Consider the following 19881-nt stretch of genomic DNA (forward strand, 5'->3'; position numbering starts at 1 on the left):
GCCTTAGCATTGCTGAGCCCCTCTCCAGGGCTCTAGACAGCTGTGGGAAGACGGGAAGGGTTCCATCTCCTCCCCTTCCTGCCCTGTGCGGAGGGCAGCATGCCACTCGCTGCTCCAAGGAGAAAGCTGGTTCATCCCACCTCTGGCTTACCTCTCGCAGACACGGACCGTCCAAGCGGCGATGATCCACAGGGAGATGCTGAAGACCAGCAGCACGGTGCCGGGGCAGATGGTCATGAGAGTCTTCATGACGAAGCGTGTGTTGAAGTTGATTTTGTTGAGCGCCCCGATGCTGCGTGACGAGGCATCAGTGAAGAGCTTGCTGTGCAGCAGCATGACCCGGGCAATCAGGTACAGGCGGAGGAACATGGGGATGGAGAGGATGATGTCCACATCGGCCTCTGCCCGTGAGGGTGTGTAGGAGAAGGCCAGACGTGCTGTCCAGAAAAATTTGTACTCCCCAGGGATGGGGTGTATGGCACAAACCAGCATCTCCAGGCTGATGTAAAGGATGCGCTCATAAGTCATTGCTATCCGCCAGTCATCGGCGCCGTTGTCGATCACGAAGAGCTAGCGGGATGGAAGGCACGTGATTAGAGACAGCACCCAGTTAGCGACACCCTGCCTTCCTTCCCATGAGCTACGCTGCAGGGCCCGGCCCCTGGGAATGGAGACCGCGGGCAGAGAGTGAGGGAATTCATACTGGCTATGGTACACGGTCCAGAACCCCAACGTGAGCCCTGCCCCAAAGTGCTCACAGTCCAAAGAGCGGGAGGGGAAACAGAGGGGAGGCAGTTTGCCCAACGGCAGCAGTAGGAACAGGACCCAGGTGTCCTGACACTGTGTCCAGTGCCCGAGCTGCCCCTTTTAGACACAGTCTTTCTTGGCTTGACTTGTAGCAGCTGCCCCCATGAAGCCCCAGGACTCACGTTCTAATCCTACCGCTGACACCAACCCCCCTGCTAATGCTTACTCAGGCAGGCAGTGCCGCGGGAATCGTGTACGTGACAACAGCACAGATGGGCAGGATCTGGCCCGTAGCTTTTCATCTCCATCCTTGGGCACCTGTGGCGCGCGGCAGTAACACGTGCTCACTTAGCCCTGTCTGATTGGAGCAGCGCGTGCCGGAGCCGGCTCAGCAGCAGGGTCCCTGCAGTCAATAACGCAGGCTGGAAGGAGGGTCTGTAGGGAACCGGCTGAATTGCTACACTCCAGCATGGGAGAGCGTTTGTAAACTCCAGGGCAAGTTCAAGGTCAGGTTTCTCCCGTGGGGCCCACAGACTGGAACCTGGCTTAGACGAGGTTATTTATCCCAGGAACAGAACCCTCCGGGGAAAAGCTTTCCCTCTCCTGCTCTCGTCTCTGCATTTCTCTGCCTATCACAGGTTCACGCAGGCACACTGGGGGGGGGGGGGGAGAGACGAGACACACTTCTCCAGCTGCTTTAAAAACTAAACAGAGGGAGCGGAGGCTCCACACCAGGGTGGTAGAAAGACCTGTCTGCCTTAGAACAAGGCTTTGAGCAGAGGCCAGGCACAGGGAGAGTCATGAGCAAGACAGCCCCATGGAGAGGGGGCCGGCAGCCCCAAGGCACTTAGGTGAGCTGCATGCCAGGGCCAGATCTTTGCAGGCTGCCTTGGGGGGGATACTGTCTGGCAGAGCCTGGCCTGGGAACGGTAATAGCCACCTGCCGGGCAGTGGTAAGGGGCTCAGTTGGTTTGGAGGCAGGGAGTGGCTCATACAGCTTTTCAGCTGGCCCCATTTGGGGAGGGGCAGCCCATCTGTGCATGTGGCATGATGGGACTCGGATACCGGCAGTCCTAGTGGATGCTGCGGTAGGAACCACTGGATAAAAGCTCTGGGGATTAGCAGGGGCCAACCCAGAAAGAAATGGAGATTGTGGTCTGCGCCCTGCACCTTTGGCTTGTAAATGGAGGGACAGAGCGCTGTACTCGGAGCGCAGGGCCTGCCTCACCGGTCTCAGGGCCCTTCTCCCCCCAGGCCCCTTGCATTGGACACTGGGCATAGCAAGAGCAACGCCCTGCACTGACGAGCTCCGGACAGGAGGGGAACCAGAATCCCAGGGAGGGCAGGTGACTCGTGCAGGGCCACCCAGCAGGTCAGTGGCAGAGCCAGGAACAGAAGTCAGGTGTCCTGGCTCCCAGCCTTGTGCCTTATCTAGCCGATGCTGCCTTTCTCAAGTGCACAGCAGAGCCTGCAGGGGCCCAGGGCCAACCCCGGGCTGCAGAGCTCAGGCGGCCGCAGTGCTCTCAGTCAGCCTGGGAAATGCCTGAACGGCCTTCCACCGAGCGTGAGGTGGGGCTTTGTCCAGCCCCCTTTGCTCTCAGGGGCCTCCCCTGCCAATGAATTTGTTGCTCACGCTGGGCCTTAGAATGGCCCAGCCCCCTGTGCAGAACCTGGCATCACCCGCTTCCACGCTGAGCATCACACTGTCAATTAACATGACTGAATGGCCCCTTAAAGGCCCCCTTGCTCCTAATTGCTGATGGACGGGAAAATCAGAGCAACACAATGGGGCAGCCAGCTTTTCAACTGCACCATTAAACACCCAGGCACCCTGCTGTAAGGAAAGATCCCATCAGGTTCCCATAGCAACAGCAGGTTTATCCTGGGCCAAGCAGTAAGGAAGCAGGGTCTCCTTGGCTTTGAAGGTCAGGCTGGCTTGCGCTGGGGACACCGCACTGGAAAGCACCAGGGCTGGCTCCTGCAAACCCTTGTTTATCTGCATAGCTCTTGCTCCCAGGGGGTTGTGAGTCCTGGGCCCGCAGGCTGCGTACGTGGGGCTCCCATGGGGCAGTGCATTATTGTATTCATTAAGCACTGACCATCACCCAGCTCCATAAGACACGCAGAGGGAGACTTGGTCTCTGCTCCACAGAGCTTACACTCAAACCACTTCTTCAGCTCCTTTTTGCTAAAGTAAAGGCCCAGTTTGCCCCCATCACTGCCTGGCTCAGCAGAGCTTTGGAAAGACGCTAAGGCTAGGAGTCCTAGCAGGGGCGGCTCTATGTATTTTGCCGCCCCAAGCACGGCAGTCAGGCGGCTTTCGGCGGTGCGCCTGCGGGAGGTCCGGCTGGTAATGCGGATTCGGCGGCGTGCCTGCGGGAGGTCCGCCGGTCCCGCAGATTCGGCGTACCCGCCGCCAAATTGCCACCGCAGCTGCGGGACCGGCGGACTCCCACAGGCCCGCCGCCGAAGGCCACCTGACTGCCGCCCCCACAGCAACCGGCAGGCCACCCCCCACGGCTTGCCACCCCAGGCACGCGCTTGCTGCGCTGGTGCCTGGAGCCGCCCCTGAGTCCTAGGCATGACAGCCAGGCTGGCTGCTAGCTGCGTCTCAGGGGGCAACATCGAAGGGGTTCCCAGACTGACAGAGCGAGGACAGCGGCAGCACAGAGATGTCTCTGGGCTCAGACAGGTCAGCCAAGCAGGAGTCTCCTCCAACCACTGACCCCTAGACTGGAGAATGTACTAGAGAACAAACCTGCACAGTGCTGGGGGGAAGGGGATGGGAACTCCTCGGGCTTTTCCATCCCTGGTTTGTGATTCCTAGCAGCTCTGTGGGAAAGACGGCACGCCAGCCGCTGTTAGTCACTGACAAACAGCTCTCTAGCGTGGAGAATTAGGCTTGCCAGAGTCTCAGACTGGAGTCGTGTTCGCTGAGGCGTCACCCCCTCCCCTTTCACTTTAGTCATACCGATGTTACAGCACTGGGGAGTGAGGGGGGGCGCTGAGCTCAGGGGAGCTGGGTGGGTCTCCCACTCTCGCCAGCCACATAAGTAATTAGAGCCCCCCAAAACTTGCAGTCTAAATAAAGACACAGGGTCAGAGGGGAGCAAGGAAGAGACTGTCCTAGGTCCTGCAGCAGGCAGCTCCGAGACCAGATCTCAGGCCTCCTGGCCACTGGATTCCCTTGAGCAGATCCCGGAAGATACTGGCTCCCACGTGACCAGGACCCCACTTGCCCAGCCAGGGACAGCACCTTATACCTGCTCTGCCTGGGGCTGGGTGTGAGCATCCTTTGTGGGGGAACAAACCCACAGGCTGACCCACCCAGCTCCTTGGGCTCTTTTCCCTGGTCTGTTTGGAAAGCTCCGCGGCTTGTAGCTGAAGCAATTGTTTATAAAAATGCTTCAAACTGCCAGGACGATGCTCAGGGGTGTGAGCAGCTGACAGCCCCTTCCTTCCTGCAAAGGGTATTACAAATAAACAAGCAAAGGAAATAGCCCAAAAGCTGCTTGCCTCCTTGTGCAGGAAAGGGGGGGATGCTTTCATGTTTGTTTGTTGTAACCTTACCGCACCAGCAGAGAAGTGAAAAGGGGGTGTGTGTAAAGTTCCCTCCAGCATGCACACTGGGAGTGCACCATTGCTACCGGGGTTTCCATGGAAACCACATCCAAAGTCCAGCCATATCCAATTAGGCTTCCCCAGGCTTGCCGCCAGGGAAAGGCGCGAGCGCACTTGCCCCAGTGGCTAGGAAACAGTGATGCAGCTGGAGAACGCAGCAAGAAACCCAGGGGAAGGAAGAAACACTGTTAAGAAGCACAGGCCTGCACCCATCGGTGTGGGAGAAGTTCCAGTTAGGGCAGCTCTGGCATTTGCTGCCACTTCCTGCGTGCCCTCTTACAGCTGGGGATTCGAGCACGCCGCAGCGTGTCACAGGAGCGCAGGCCTGGCTCCTACAGGACTCCTCAAGGGACGACTTCTCCTTAGTGCTCAGGGCAGGGCTGTTGAGAGGAGCCCTTGACTTCACTCTCAGGGATATGGGGCCATAGACATGGGCAGCTGGGCACATCCTTTCGAGCGGACATTGCAGCGCACGTGTCTGCGTAAAGATGGGACTTTCAGCACGATGATAGCTGTTGTACACCCCATCCGGGCTGTCTGCCTCGTTCAGAGCCCGGCTCCCCTGGGACCTTCCTGCACGCTGTCCTCCATCTCTGCCAGGGTACAGGCACTTCCGCTTGGGCAGCCCGGAGCCAGCTCCGGGGGCTCTGACCCTCCGAGTGTTTTACACCTAAATCAGTCACAGACAAGCCCTTTCCGAAAGCCAGCCCTGCCACATACCTGCTCGCCTTCCGCACAGCACGTAGCAGGCTGAGCCTGTGAGGAAGACATGAAGTTTGCTCAACAGGCACCAGGAACCACCTTTAGAGCAGACACAATCCACGTGCTGAGGGGTTGGATCCTGCTCGGTTAAAGTCAAGGGGAGCAGAATAGGGCCTATAGGTCTTGTGTGCAGAGGGGATCGGTCCCGATTTCAGACATTCATGGCCACCCCCATACAAGCCTCTAGTGCAGAGTTAACTGCTATTAGCCTTGATTTGGTAGGTGCAAGCTACCCTGGTTTCAAGCAGGGTTCAGCTCCACTGCTGCCCTCAGCAGGGGCTTTGCCAGTCTGCGGTGGTGCAGCTGTATGTTGGGCCAGTCCCCACATGGCCCAGGCCTTCGAGAATGCACACGCTGCTTTAAGCGCTCCCAGTTCTGCAAAACCCTTCAGCAGATGCTTAATTTTAAACACAAGAGGGCACCGCTGAATCTGCTCCCCTGTTCCTGGTTAGCTCTCTGGCTTAGTCTGCTGGGGGAGGCAAAGCAGGATGGGGTTCAAAGGCACAAGGGCAGTTTGGCACCCAACTCCCTTTGGAAGCTGGGCAGCTCTCCCCCACGTGCGCCGTTGAAAATCTCCTCCTTACGTTCTCACCTACAGGTCATGGAAGACGGAGGCGCGCTGTGGGGCCACGAACAGTGATGTTGGCCATGTGACTACAATGCCACACACACTTTCTCTCTCTCTCTCTCTCTCTCCTGCAGCAGCAGGCTGAGAAATCCATTTGCAGTTGCCGAACGAGTGCTAATTAATGAGACCGAGAGGCAGAAAATGGGAGAGGATTCCATTTCCCTTTCCCGTGCCTGGCCACAAACCAAAGAGCCGTGCTTAAGGCAAGTTCTCCTTCTGCTGATCGCGGGGACGCGGCTCCCACTCCCAGCCAAAGCTCCAGCAATTGCTCCCCACCAGCCTACCAGTTACTATCCGCTACGGTTAGAGCGGAGTTAAAACCCAGGGACCAAGGCTGGAGTGCACAGTTGGACTCCAGCCATACTGCTGTCTTGATCCTTCCAGAGAGCCTGGGCAGCGGGGAAGGGCCCTCGGTCCGTGCCCTTCCTCGGCGTGCTTGGAACACGATCTGCATTGCGTCGATTGCGCCGAGTTCTCACACCTTGCTCATCAGCAGGGCGGTGGGAATAAAGAGAGGCCTTCCCCCATGCAGGAGGCTGGGGGTACTAGCCCCACAGCACCCCTAGCCCACCACCCAGCCACATCCTTACAGGAGTGCTATGAGACAGGCACTATCATTAACTGCCAGAGGCCTGAGGAGCCAGCAATGATCCTTGCCCACTGCACAGTGCTGGGGGGAAGGGGATGGGAACTCCTCGGGCTTTTCCATCCCTGGTTTGTGATTCCTAGCAGCTCGGGGGGGGGGGGGGGGGGGGGAGGGGGAGCACTGCCAGCTCTCCCTGTAGTTGGCTTGCCTAACACTTTCCATTATAAAAGATTCTTTTGTCCTTTTCTATGAGAAGCTGTAACATCTCCATTGTTTGCAGCAGGCCTTTGAAATTGGGCAGGGACAAAGCCTTGACACTGGCATCCTGCCTTTTGCTAGTGCCAGGCAATTCCAGCCAGCTTGGGCTGAGTTCTAAACTCTTTAAAAAGTCACCATTACCCTTCTCTCACTTGCGCTCCTCAGGCAACACTGACCGCCAACGCTCTACAAAGCTGGGCCCACGCCCTGGCCAAAGCAGCAGCAGCAGCACCCCCTGCACTTGGAAGCCGGGGTGAAAAGAAGTTTGGGCAAGTCCCCGCCGCGCTCTCTGCCTCAGTTTCCTGATCTGGAAAATGAGTTACCTAGGGAGCCACGATGCTTACGTGGTTAATGTGCATCCAACCTGGGGAGAGGGGAAATGATCGTGTTTGTTCCAAGTGTTAGTAATCGTATGAGGAGAGGCTGCCCACAACGAGCACCTCAGCTGGCCGTGGCCAAGGCCTGCTCCTTGGGTAGCACGGAGCCCACACGGGATAAGAGAGGCCCAGCACTGCCATTTGTGTATTCTACACACCCCACCCTCCATTGGCAGGGGAAGGGAAAGGGGGCCCTGCTGTTCTCTCCCCCCAATGCCTCTATTCCAGGCCAGGTTCTGGGTCAGCTGGCAGCCCATTCTGCTCAAGCACTGATCGCTCGGCCCTGCAGAGTGAGGTAATTGGTTCATTGGCATTCTCAGCCTGCAAGCCATTAGCTGAGAGCGAGAAACCCCAGTCCCTGTAGGAGAGGAGAGTCTCTTGCCTTTGCTCTTGGAAATCAGTGCACATCTGCTTCCTGCACTGGGCGTCCCTGCATGGGGGCTGGGGGAGGGAGCAGCAGACAAGCTTCACCCCATGTGACCCAATGAAGTCAGAACAGGGCCACTGCCAAATTGGCAGCTCCACACAGCCTGCCAGCCAGGAGTCCCTGATGACACTGTCTCAAGAGAGGTAGCATCAGGCCCCTCCATTCAGTGCAACGTCTTCCACAGTACTGGCTTGAATTAGGAAAAGAAATGGGTCCCTGCCTAATTGGGTTTCAGACCCCCCAGTAGAGAAGGGACATGGCAGTATCCCAGTCCTCAGCCAACCTGTGCCCATGCCCTGGAGTTTGCTTGGCTGAGGCCTGGCTCAGCCCCGCCCCCCACTGGAAACGTGCACCCCCCCCCAAACTGCTGGCCCAGCCAGGCCAATGTTCAGCACATCCTGATCGTTTTACCGGAGGTAGCTGGAGGTGAAGCAGCTTCATGTGACTAAACAGAGCAAGCAGTTATGGACAGCCTAATCTCCCCAGCAGCTGCCTTCAGCCTTAAAGCTGCTGCCGTCCCACCCCCCCTCGTCTGCTCTCGTCTAAAAGGAGTCCAACAACAGAGAGCGACATTGTCCTCTCACCTGCACGCCCAGGTCTGCACTGAGGGCAGTGAGGTCACGCTGATGGCAAGAGGGGAGGCAGAGACGGTCTCACACCAGCTCTGTGCAGTATCTGGCCCACTTGGCTGGGGCCTCTCGCTGTTACTGGAACGGAAGTAACACTTGCCATCAGCCTCTCCTAAGGCGAGACCAGGTTCCCTTGTCTGCAAAGGTCACAGGCACCAGGCCAACTCTCCTTCTGACGGAAGGAGAGATTCTATGGGAGCCAGGACGGGGCCCTGGGGAAGGTCCAGTCCCTCAGGAAGCAACCGGAAGCACCCACAGCCAGTATCCTCATCTGCTCCACCTGCTCTCAGCCCCTCGTGAGCAACAGGCTCAGTCAGGCACAGGAGACGGGGAGGTGGAAATGCTCACACCTTGGCCTCGCCTGTCCTTTTCCTCATGCCAGTGGTGGTGGCTGGGTGCGGTGCTGTGCTGTGCTGGCGGGAGACGCTCGCTGTTCAGGAAGCCGCTCATCCTCACTTTGTTAACTTCGTAGGAGTGGAGCAGCAAACGGCCCTGAAACCAGAGGCTCAAGTACTCCCAAGTTCCCTAACGTGGCTCCGAGCTTACTCCATCCATGCCTGCGGGCAGCTCACCCATGGGCTGGAGGAAGGGCTCAAAGTCTTTCTCCAAGAATAATCACGTGTCCTCATTCATCTCCTCCCATTAGGTGTTCATTCAGGCTTAAGCTCCCCTTCCTCCCCCAGCCGTGTTCCATCCCAAACCTGACTTAAAGGGTACAAGGAAAATTCAGCCTCAGCCTCTGGATGCAGTGTGCCGCCGAGGCTAGTGCCCCATCCTGCGCTCCTGAAGTTAGCGTCTGGCTGCTAGGCCCTTCCTGGGGCTGGCTGGCAGTGGTGCTGAACCAAGCCCCATGGCCTGAGCTGGGCTCCTCTAACCCCGTTACACCTGCTGACAGGGCAGGGGCTCACCTCAACCCCCGGCTTCTCGAGACAGAGAGAGCACTTGGTCCTGTGTCCGGCTGTAGCTGCCTCACTGAAGCCACCTTCACCCCCGGTCTGGCTGTGTGTGCAGACAGGCACAGCCCATGGCACCGGCGGAGCTGAGTCCCAGGCCAGACAAGGCCTGAGAGCAGAGCTGTGCTGCCTCCAGGGCAGGCAGGCAGGGTGCGACAGACCCTTCAGGGCCAGGCAAGCGCTCAGCAGGTCCAGGGGCTGCACCGAGGCCTTGTCAGGGTTACAGGAACTGGCCCATCCCTAAAATGCTGGATGTGGCACAGGTCCCCTAGATGGTGTAGATCAGTATAACCATCTAAGCCAAAGAAGTGCCACCAATTTACACCCACTGAAAATCTGGCCCAGACACTCCCCCTAAGTTTGAAGACATCCTCGCTGGGAACACGAGCTAAGCCCTTGCCGCTCGGCCACTGACTGATTCTGGGTTTATCTAGCAGGACCTGCCCCACGTGTGGTTATGGGGTGACAGTTCTGTGCTTCTCCACCCAGTGAGAGCCCATCTCGTTTCCAAAGGGGAATGGCATTGTGCAGTCAGCACCCCGTAGGACAGTAGTGTCAGTCTGGGACGGGGAGCAGGAATGTCTCAGCAACACCCCCACCCCCATTCTCGTTCTAGCTGGGCCTTAGCGCTTTCCACTGCCCAGTTCCACCAGGGTCGGGTGCTTCCTTCCCTCATTTCCCAGAGTGCCAGCGCCTCCTCCCCCCACCCCCTCGGAATGGCCTGGTCTTTGCTGACAGCTCCCAGACACAGACAAACAAGGCTCCCTCCCCAAGCAATCACACACGGGAGGCGCATGTGCCGCTCTGCAGCCGGATAGGGATAGCTCAATCCAAACTGGCCAGGCTGGGGGAGTGCTGTAATATATCACACACGCAAACTGACTGACAAACAGCCGGGGCTGGAAGGGGGGCAGCGCATTCAGCACCATCCCACTAGAGTGCAGCTCCCCAGTCTCTCCCCCATTGTTGGGGCACTGCTCACTAAGCAGAGCAGGGGAGGGGCAAGGGTGGCTAACCCCAGGCCCTGAACACTCTGCAGGCTCCTGGCAGGGTCTGCTGTCCCCAGGCTAGCCAATCCCCTCAGGTGTATCTGCATTATACCCCTGTCACTAGGCTGCAGCGGAGCTCAGGGCTGTATGTACAGAGAGGGAGAGAGACCCCACCCTGCCCTAGGAGCTCACAGTGTGAATACACAAGCCCGAGGGCAAGAGAAAGGAAAGGGGATGGCTGCCCTTCTACAGCCGGGAGATCAAGGACCAGGCCAGCTTAAGACACGGATGTGCACAGCGGGTTGAACGTTGCAGCCTCAGTGCCTGGTCCAATGTGACAGAGGGCTGCACCAGAGCCAGGAGCTGAACCCAGCTCTGCCCCCTCCAGTCTAGCGCCACATTCACAAGCCCCTTCTCTGTCCCCTTGGGCTGCCATGCTAGCGGCCTCGGAGCATCAGAGAGGAGAAGGACCCTTAGATCATCTAGTCTGACCTCCTGCATAAGCCACTTACAGATGTTTGCTCCCTGTGCATCATCCCAAACAGCCTAGACTGCCAACAAATCCTCCAACCCTGTCCCACTTCAACGGAGCCGGAAACTCCCTGCTGGGAGCTAGGGGCCTGACCTGCACCAGTGAAAGGGTTAAAGTTACACACCCTGGAGCCAGGGGAAAGGACCAAACTGGCTCCTGGGGCAGGGAGAGGGGAGTTGCTTACTAAAATAAAGAGGCAGCGGAGCATACAGTTGACCACAGGGCACGGCCTCGAAGCAAAATAAGATGGCATTATTCATACAGCGAAACCATCACAAAGAAGAGGGGAGCTGGTGGGAGTGAGAAAGCTGAGTGTGGGAGGAGACAGGCATGGAGAGAAAGTAAGGTAGGCAGGGAGGGAGTCCCTCCAGCTGACAGGGTGGAGGGGCAGTTGGGGATGCGTTGTGTCTCAGACAGTCCAGGACTGACTCCTCTTTGCTGATGCGTTCTGTAAAAAGCATTATGTGCAATCAACATAAACCACAATGAACGATAACAACAGGGTGCGTACCAAGCTGGTGGTGTTTGCATGAGAGGCCCCACCCTATCGGCAGGCGCTAAAAGGGTTAAGGGAGGTCCGCTGATTCCCTGCTGATGCAGGGGGAGGTGACAAGAAGAGATTTGGGAGTAGCGCATTAAAGAGGGGGAATCTAGGGGGTGGGCTGGGCAGTGCAGAGGGAGGATCTTCAGGAGCACCCAGGCCTCAGGAAAAGGTCTGAGCTGAGCTTTACGGTACGATTCAGTTTTTTTGAAAGTGACTAACCGCCAGGAAGGGGGGTTGATTTGGACCCTACCCAATGTCCTGATTTTGTTTCAGAGCGAAGGGGAGAGGCACCGATTCACACCATCATCCCCCAGATTTGTAATTTCCAAGCCACGGTCTTTACGAGGTGTGGTATGGTGCGACCCATCCTGGGCAGGCTGAGCAGGGATCCCGGGCCCTCCCGAGGTGATCGTATGCCCCTGTAGGAAGAGCTGCTAGATGGAGATGTGAGGCGAGGCACGTTCCAGACAAATTACCTTAGACAGAGGGAAAAGCAGGAGCCCTTGGATTAGCATCCACGGAAGCTTTCGGGAGGAACATCCCTCCCGTAACTCTCTATGCCACTGGCATTTGCATTAATCTCCTTAACCTGTTGCCACAACTCCCTCATGGTCCACTCTGCTAAGGCAATGTCCTTTGTACCCTTGCAGCACTGAACTTCTTACCATGTTCTGGGCGCCAGCCCAGCCTCTCCAGCTACCTGGCACCTCCTGAGGGGTGCACCTCAGACCGGCACGCCCAGGGAGCCAGCTGCAAAGCACTGATTGAGGGGCACTTACTGCTCCTCAAACTCACTCTGCTGAAGTGCACGAAGCGGGATCTGAAGAGGCCCCAGCAGCTGTCAGGGCTGCAGATTCAGTTATCAGTGTCCACAGCGAAAGGCAAGGCCGGGTGCCTGGGGAGGTCGGGGCAGCTGGGCCCAGGTACGAGCGTCAGTTGAGTGTGAGCGAGAGTAGGAACGTGCAGCCCAGGGATGGGCAGCGCAGGGCAGTCTGTGAATGCAGCCTGAGCTCCTGTCTTGGACCAGGCTGCAAAGCTGGGGCCTGAGGACCACAGAGAACCAGTGCCCAAGGCAGAGGGGTGGCAGTTATCCAGCCTGCTTGCAGGCCCTCTCCCAGAGTGCCTCCACTGGCCAGGTCTGGTGGATCAGCAGTGCTTTGGCAGGGCTCAGGGCTCGGTTGGCAGGAGCCCAGCACTTGCCCCGGGGCCTGGCTTTCAGAGCAGCTCGGTGGAACATCGGGCCCCAGCCTCCCACAGGGCCTGGGCCTGCTCCTGCACCCACCAAAATCAGTGGCAAAGCTGCTGGTGGTTGCAATGGGAGCAGGTCAAGGTCTGTTATCCCAGATTGTGAGTGAACAGACAGCTCACATGGGGGTGGCCAGAGGATTTCTCCCTGCAGCACTACTCTGCTGGCTGGGGACAGAGCTCGGCTCCAGCACAACATCCCATTCCAAGCAGAAGCAGCCATCACCCCGATCAGACTCACCCAGGCTCGGGGCTGCTGTCACTCAGTGGAAGAGAACTGTTGCCTGGGCAGGGCGGCCCCATAAATCACCCACGTACTTCATTAAAGCCAGACCCCAGGAGAAATGGAGCCAGGAGCCCGGGCAGCTGCTCTTGATCTGGTTTTCTTGCCCGTTGAGCCTATAAATCCTCGGGAGGAAAATGTCTCGGCCTTGTCCTTCCTGCGTCAGCTCGAGGTAATGCTGGGATTCAGCGGCAGACGGTAGGGAGAGCGAGAAGTTCCCAGCGCAGTCAGACATGCCAGGCGCCACGGGGCAGCATGAATGCCCTGGACACTGGCAGAAGGACAGCAGAATCCCTGGGCATCACACAGGGCTGACAAGGCAGACTCTCCATGGCCACAGGATGGAGCGCACAGGCCTGTGCTCTCCATTAGCCCAGGTAACAAAAGTCCCACTCAGCGAAAGCATTCGGCCCCCTCAGCACCAGAAGAGCCAGGGAAGGGCAGGGCACGTAGCACTATTCTGTGTTACAGCATGGCCTCCTTTGAGGAGCTCCCCCTCGCCTGGGTCGCATAGACCGTCAGCGGCTGGAGCCGGCTGGACAGTGCATGGCCCAGCGTGCCCAGTGAGACAGGCTAAGAGCGGGAAGAGCGATCAGGACGTCAGCTGGACACCACTGCCATCAGGCAGGAACATTCTGCCATCTGCAGCCTTCCACCTTCGGGGCCCGTAACTGCTGACGCTTTCAGTGCTTTCTCCCGAGCATCTCCTGTTGGATGCTGCAGGCAGGATACAGGTTCCACGGACCAATGGTCTAATGTCACTGACCTTACATCAGAGTCAGGCCCACCTTCACGCAGCCTGACCTGCCACTGTGAGAAGCCCCCTGAGCTGTTAAACCCTGGGACTCAGCTCTAGCACTGCACCAGGGGCTAAGACTTAGGAACTAGCCGATTGCTATGGCATTGCTAACAGCTCTCGCTTGTTCCACCCATTACAACAGGGAACTCCCGCCGGCCTGGGCTCCAGCCTTCAGGAATGCCTCATTAAGCCGCGATACATTATCTAGCCAGCTTTAAACTCCGCTTAGGGAGCTGATCGGCCCAGCCAAACCAAAGGCTCTCCGAAGGAAGATGCCACCAGTCTGCTGCCTGGGGCACTGAGAACAAGACCCACGCAAAGCCCTCTGCAGTGGGAAGGAGACAGACAACTCTGTGCAGCAGCTGGATGGCATCCCTTGGTAGGAACAAGAGCATTCCTGTTCCCCAGCCCCAGAGGAGGCCAAGAGGGGTAATCCCCATTTTCCAGCAGGCACAATGGACCCAGAGTCGACAAAGGCCCCCACGTTGAGTGTCTGCCAGAGCTGGGAGGTGGATGATTAATCCAGTTTATTAGCTGGAAGTCCATTGTGCCAGGTGCTGTACAAACACAGAACAGTCCACAGGCATTACATTAGAACTCAGAAGGGCTTGGCTCCTAGACCCAGACTTTATCCACCACATCACGCTGCCTTCTCTGCAGCTCACTCCCAAACTTCATATTGAACTTCCCGACTGCAGCTCCAGGCGGAGGTGAGCCAAGACCAATACAGAAACCCAGGCTTCCAGCTGGAAAGCCTTTCCTGAGGGAGGAAAAAAGCCTCCATCTGGGAAGCAATTGACAAGAGCCCTGCAGCGAGACAGGCAAGGGGCAGTCTCTCTCTGCTCCAGTGCACGTGCAAAGCTTTTCTCAGCCCCATAGTGGCTCATGCCATCCTGCCAGGGTTCACAAGACAGCATCACTATTGGAGCGCCAGCCCACTGCCAAGGGACTGGAAAACGCAGGGGGCTGAGCTTTTCGAGAACACCCAGGGGATGGGTTAACTTTCATGTGAATTTGTGCAGCTTGGAGACTCAGCCTCGATGGACAGGACTAAATCAACTCCAGTCAGTTATTAGTAAAATGTACAGGCAGCTAGAGACCAGCGTGACATCTCAATTCAGCTCTCACACCTAGAAGTTAAACACGTCCTAACTCCATCTGGCTCTTCATTCAGCCTAAATTTGCTGTATATTTGGGAAACGGCAGATACTCTATTCCTCTTGGAGGCTAGGACTGGTTGGGAGCTGGTCAGAGAGGAGTTTTTTTGCATTTTGCTGCACAGCAAGGAAAGAAATTGCTTCCTTGTAGTGACAGATTTTACATTCCAGGCAGGAATGTTTGTCACTTAGGCTTACATGTTCTTGTTTGTGGCTGACAGGAAGACACTGACGGGGGAAATTCAGAGTTTCCAAGGCCAGATGAGACCATTGTGGTCATCTTATCTGACCTCCAGTACTTCCCAGCCCAGAGCCCCGTCCCCAAGTGATCCCTAGAGCAGAGGTGTTAGAAAACCAGCCACTCACCATTTAAAAGTTGACAGTGATGGAGAACCCAGCACACCCCTGGGTCAGTTGTTCCAACGGTTAATTCCCCTCACAGTTAAATATTTACACCTGATTTCCAATCTGAATTGGTCTAGCTTCAACTCCCAGCCATTGGCTCCGGTTAGACCTTCCTCTGCTAGAGAGACGAGCCCCTGATTAAATATTTGTTCCCAGATAGATCCTCAGACTGGGATCAAGTCACCCCTGAACCGACTCTCTCTGTTCAGCTAGACAGACTCGGAGCTCAATCAGTACAACTGACCAACCAGCCCCACTGCATGCGTCTCCGCTGCTGCCTGGGCCTGTAAGGACCCAGCACCCACAGGAGAGAGACACAAGGAGATAGGACGTCAGTCACAGTTAGTGCTTCTGATGCATGAGCTACTAGTGCTTGGAACATGGACCTCAGCTGCACGCAGGGACCCAGGCTCACTCCCCTGTCCTTCAAGCCCCGTATCCAAGCGCTGGTCGCAACGGACTTGGCTCGCTCCCCTGTCCTTCAAGCCCTGTATCCAAGCGCTGGTCGCAACGGACTTGCAGCAATCACAGATATTGAGCAGGAAAGTCAGTATGTTAGCAGAGTGTTTTATTAACAGGAGTCAGCTGCTAGGTCAGGCTTGGGTTTCCTCCAGGTGTTCTTTGTGGAAGATCTTTTCCCCTGGTACCTCTCTTCTGTTCCTACAGGTTGTTCTGACCCCTCAGTAGCAGAGTTTCTTTTCCCTTCACAGTTTCTCCACTCCATGCTGTAGAGGATAAGCACCGTCTCTGGCTTCCTGCTTCTCCTCTCCGAGTGTCATACGAAGCACGCATTGCTGCAGAAGGAACGTGGATTGGTTTTGTTGGGGCTGCTCTCGTTGGGTTGCTTTGAGTTTACAACCAGTAGCCTAGCCCCGCTGAAAGTTGCCGAGTTTTTGCTGGGCAAATATGAAAATGCCACCTGGAGATACTAGGGCCAAGGGTTGGCGCGTGGGTGCCAAACATTAGGCTCTTGAATCTAAGGCCTTGATTCAGTAATCAATGGGAATTTTGCCTTTGATTTCAATCAGAGGTAGATCAGACCTCTGAAGCCCTGTGCACAGCTCAAGAGGGGGACTTTGTGAACCTCTCACCAGAGAGGACAAGCAGGCCCAGGGGTGATGCTTGCATTGACAAAGCAGCCTCAGGGGAGATTATTTCTGCAAAGGCCAGAGCGCTCCCAAATATTTGCTTTGAAATGTTCAGCTAGAGGAAAGGTCAGCAACTGCTCATTTGCCAGTCCCTCTGGTGGAGTCACAGACCAATCCGTGCATAGCCCAGACGCCTTCTACTCCCAGAGCCCAAGGGGACCTGGGGCGTTTTCATGACACTATAAGATGTGGGTTCCTGGGAATGCCAGGAGAAATCAAGCGTCTTATCTAGCCTGAGCTAGAAGTGACCGAACATTCTTCACATGCTGCCTGTGCAGCAAGGAAAACACAAAACTGTTCCCTCAGGGCAGCAGCTTTTACACTTCTGACAGGTGCAACATTTGTCACTGAGTTCTCCGGGTGCTTGGCAGTGGGTGATTGCAAAGCTGGTAGGGGGGAGGGGACCACAACTGCCAGCTGGGCCAGTTAGAAAGGTAAAGGATCTGACATGCTGCATTGGCGGCCTAGGGACTAGGCAGTGCCTCCGAGTGCCACGGGCCCCAGCTATGGAGCAGCATTGATGGTCCCCCACAGCGCAGCTCCCTGTGGCATGCAGCCGGAGGAAGGGTTAGCCCAGGTGATTAGCACCTGGCCTGAGCACCCAGGTTAGCTCAGTTTGGGGGTGAGCAGCCACTCTGCGAAGCTGTACGGAGTTACCATGTGCCCCTGGTGCTGTGTTCCCCCAGCTGGGGCACTAGGACTTCTGGGGGCCATCTCCCATGGGGCTTTGAGCAGCTCTGATTTTCCCAGTGAATTGTGGGAGAGCTTGTCTGTCCCTGCACACACTGGAGGACTATCATCTTCTCTGCCAGGCGGGTGAGTCCCTAGCGAGAATGCAGGCTCCCTCTCATCCCCAGGACGGCCAGCCTGCTCAGGCTACGAGCAGCCCGTGACACCCTCAGCTGCTCTTCAGTGGTTCCATTGCCCTTCTGACCATTTGCTTTTGGAGCCCCTGGGGTGTGGTTCTCCCCACGCAGAGCACTACAGACTGCCAGCCCCTCTTGCCAGTAGCTGTGCTGCTGGTTCTTCTCCCTGGATTTGCACCACTCAGCTCCCTCTGAACACACTGCTTCCAGCTGCAAAATCTTAAACAGCAGCACTGGGAGAGGGAGAAATTAAGCCCTAGAGATGAGGGAGGGAGGGGAAGGGCAGGGGCTGCTGGTGCTCCCAGTGCAGGAGGCCTGAGTTGGCACCATCTCTACAGACACTCGTGGGCTCCTGCCACTGGCAAAGGTACATAACACTACAAATAAAAATCCGGGATCTGCAGCACCTGGGCCCAGCCTGGGTCACAGGCTGGACGTTGGGGTGGATGGACCTCGGGTCCCACTTACAAAGGGCTAATCAGCGACGAAGAGATGAGCTGCAGTGCTGGAAATGGGGACAAGTCCATCAGTAGCAGGAGCTCCCGAGGGCTCTGAGCAGCCTGGGGGCCTGTGGGATTTTATAACTATGCACAAGACTAACGCTTTAGGAATGGACCCTTCATACAAAGAACCAGAAATTCACCTGTACCTGGAGTGTTTTGTTCCACAGGAGTCTGTGCCGAGCTGCAGGCTCTTGGCTCAGGCTTGGGTCTATTCCCAGGCCCTCTCTTTGCTTTCCCATTTGGCTCCCATCAAACATTTCCATAAAGCGCCTCCTTACTGCAGAAGGGGCTTTTCTGCTCTCCCAGGAGCTGTTCTGGTTGGGCTCTGACCTGAGTGTGCTGAACATGGCCAAGTCTTCAGTGAAAAAACATAAAAATGACCCCCGGAGCCCAAGAGAACCTCATCACCAATGCACAGCGTGGGCTTTGTGGCTGCTGAGTTCTGAAACCATGGCACAAGAGGCAACACTAGAGAAGGGGGGTAAAGTTAACACTGGTAACCACAGGCAGCACGGCCTGCGGGAGGAACAGCATCCGAGCCAGGGAGCAGAACTCCATCAAATACTGGGGGTTGAAGTAGACAGTTCTCTTCCATACCAAGATCAGCTGCTTCAGACAGGCCAAATCGTCAGGGCTAAGCTGGGCTTTAGGGGACTGGTGGAGGATTGGAGCCTGCTGGGACAGAGGCTGTGGAAAAGGGGGGGGGGGGGAAGGGTTGATTTGCTCCCAGTCTCTGTCCCTCACTGTCTTGGGCTAATGTGTGTGTGTTGCTCCTCCCCCCCTTTTGCAGGGGAGCCTCATCATGGTAGGCAGGGAGCTCCACACTAGACCCTTCCCCGCTAGCAAACAGGGCCCCGAGAATGTCTCCCTTTTGGGCAGAGCCCTGATCAGCACAAACGCCACTAGGCGATTGATGAACTCTTCCCGCGCCCAGCCCCATCCCCTGGGAGCAGGCACCTTTCCCACCGGGCTCCTGGACAATGCTCAAATGCAGTGTGAGATCAGACCTTCCTGGGTATGGCTTCATCAACAAAAAAATCCACATCAATGTAACATAGCTCATCTCAGAACTTCTCCTCCCCAAGCATAGCTGTTCCTCCCTTAGGTTTGCTCAGCCCACCCCTAGATCTTCCTTCACCAGGTACTGTAATGAGCCCCTGCACGTCCGCAGTGCCCACTTACTCCTTCTCCAGAAGGCCCTGCTGATGGGGGGAGAGGGGATTGCCTGCCTGTTCAGACCCTCAAATAGCGCATGTGGCAGCATCCCTGCTGTGAGGCTGAGGTGCAAAGGTGCTACTCTCAGGTGGGAGCAGCCTGTGCCCTGCAGCATGTAGGAAGTGCTCCGATCCCTCCCAGCCCCTCGGATCCATGCTGACTGGAACAGCAACGCTGCCTTGTCTCCCCAGCAGAGCACAGCCCTGGAGCAGGCAAGTACTAACTCCCTAAAAAAATGTGTCTCAAAACACAGCAGCCCAGGTGCAGGTTTCAGCCTTGGTCTTCGGGGCTGCTCCAGGGAAGGTGCAGGGACCAAGCTAGCTCCTGGCTGTGGTGGGGCACGGGCTTCCAGCATGGGGGGGAAGGGAGCTACTCCCTCATGGTTCCCACTGGATCAGGCATTAGGTACCTGCATCCCCAGGGCTGCTCTCACTTATGCACCAGCCAGCAGGTCAGTCCCAGCCAGCAAGGCACCAAGGTGGATTGAAGCCTCTTGCTGCCCTCTCCCCAGGATCCAGCCTTGCCCCTTCCCTCACAGCCATGTGGTGCTTTGAAGGCCGGGCCGGCTCCCGTCTCACGGCCTGCGCTGCGCAGACAAGTTCTCTGCCCCCCGAGACAGACGGTATTCAAAGGACAGAGGGAATGGTTAATCCATTCAGAGCTAGCCTGAGCCCCCTGCAAGGCATGAGGCCTGCTCAGCTGGAAGGGAGGCCTGGCACGCATGGGGGTCCCTCACCTTCCTGCAGCACCACATGCGATACCGCAGCCAGCCTGGAGGCAGGGCTGAGAGCAGGGCGGGCCCAGCCACTTGCAGCTGGACAGCTCCCAGCCAGAGCAGACTTGGTATCTCCCTGTGTCAAACAGCAGAGAACAGTCACTCTCCCGGGAAGCCTGGTGGGAAGGACCATTAAACCAGAGCAGCTGGGGCAGAAGGTAGTTTCCCAGCCCCTCCACTAGCAAAGCTGCCTCCCAGCCCAGCCGACTCACGGCCTGGCCTGGCGCCAGTGCAGGAAGTTTGCTTTTCCAATCACCTTTCTTTAGTTTTTCACAGACATTTTCCCTGCAGGCTGGGCCGACCAGGGAGCCAGCAGCTGGCTGTCAGTTCAACGAGCCCAGCGCTGGGATCACGTTGGGGTGAGCAGGGATGTGAACCCTGCGGGGTGAACCCTGCTGCATGCGGAGACCGGGACCATGAACCCTGCTGCTC

At 57.0% G+C, this 19881-nt stretch overlaps 1 protein-coding gene across 2 annotated transcripts in view; it reads right to left on the reverse strand.

The window, feature by feature from the left end:
* The window catches only part of KCNN3 (potassium calcium-activated channel subfamily N member 3), a 73206-nt gene that overhangs the window by 37073 nt on the left and 16252 nt on the right, over positions 1-19881 (reverse strand). For both annotated transcript variants that reach the window (XM_065574374.1, XM_065574373.1), the window contains exon 3: positions 152-570. In XM_065574374.1, coding sequence (XP_065430446.1) covers positions 152-570 — 419 coding nt within the window. The remainder of the gene's footprint in view (positions 1-151; positions 571-19881) is intronic.

Source organism: Chrysemys picta, chromosome 20 (assembly GCF_011386835.1).
Source record: "Chrysemys picta bellii isolate R12L10 chromosome 20, ASM1138683v2, whole genome shotgun sequence".
NCBI classification, from domain to species: domain Eukaryota; kingdom Metazoa; phylum Chordata; order Testudines; family Emydidae; genus Chrysemys; species Chrysemys picta.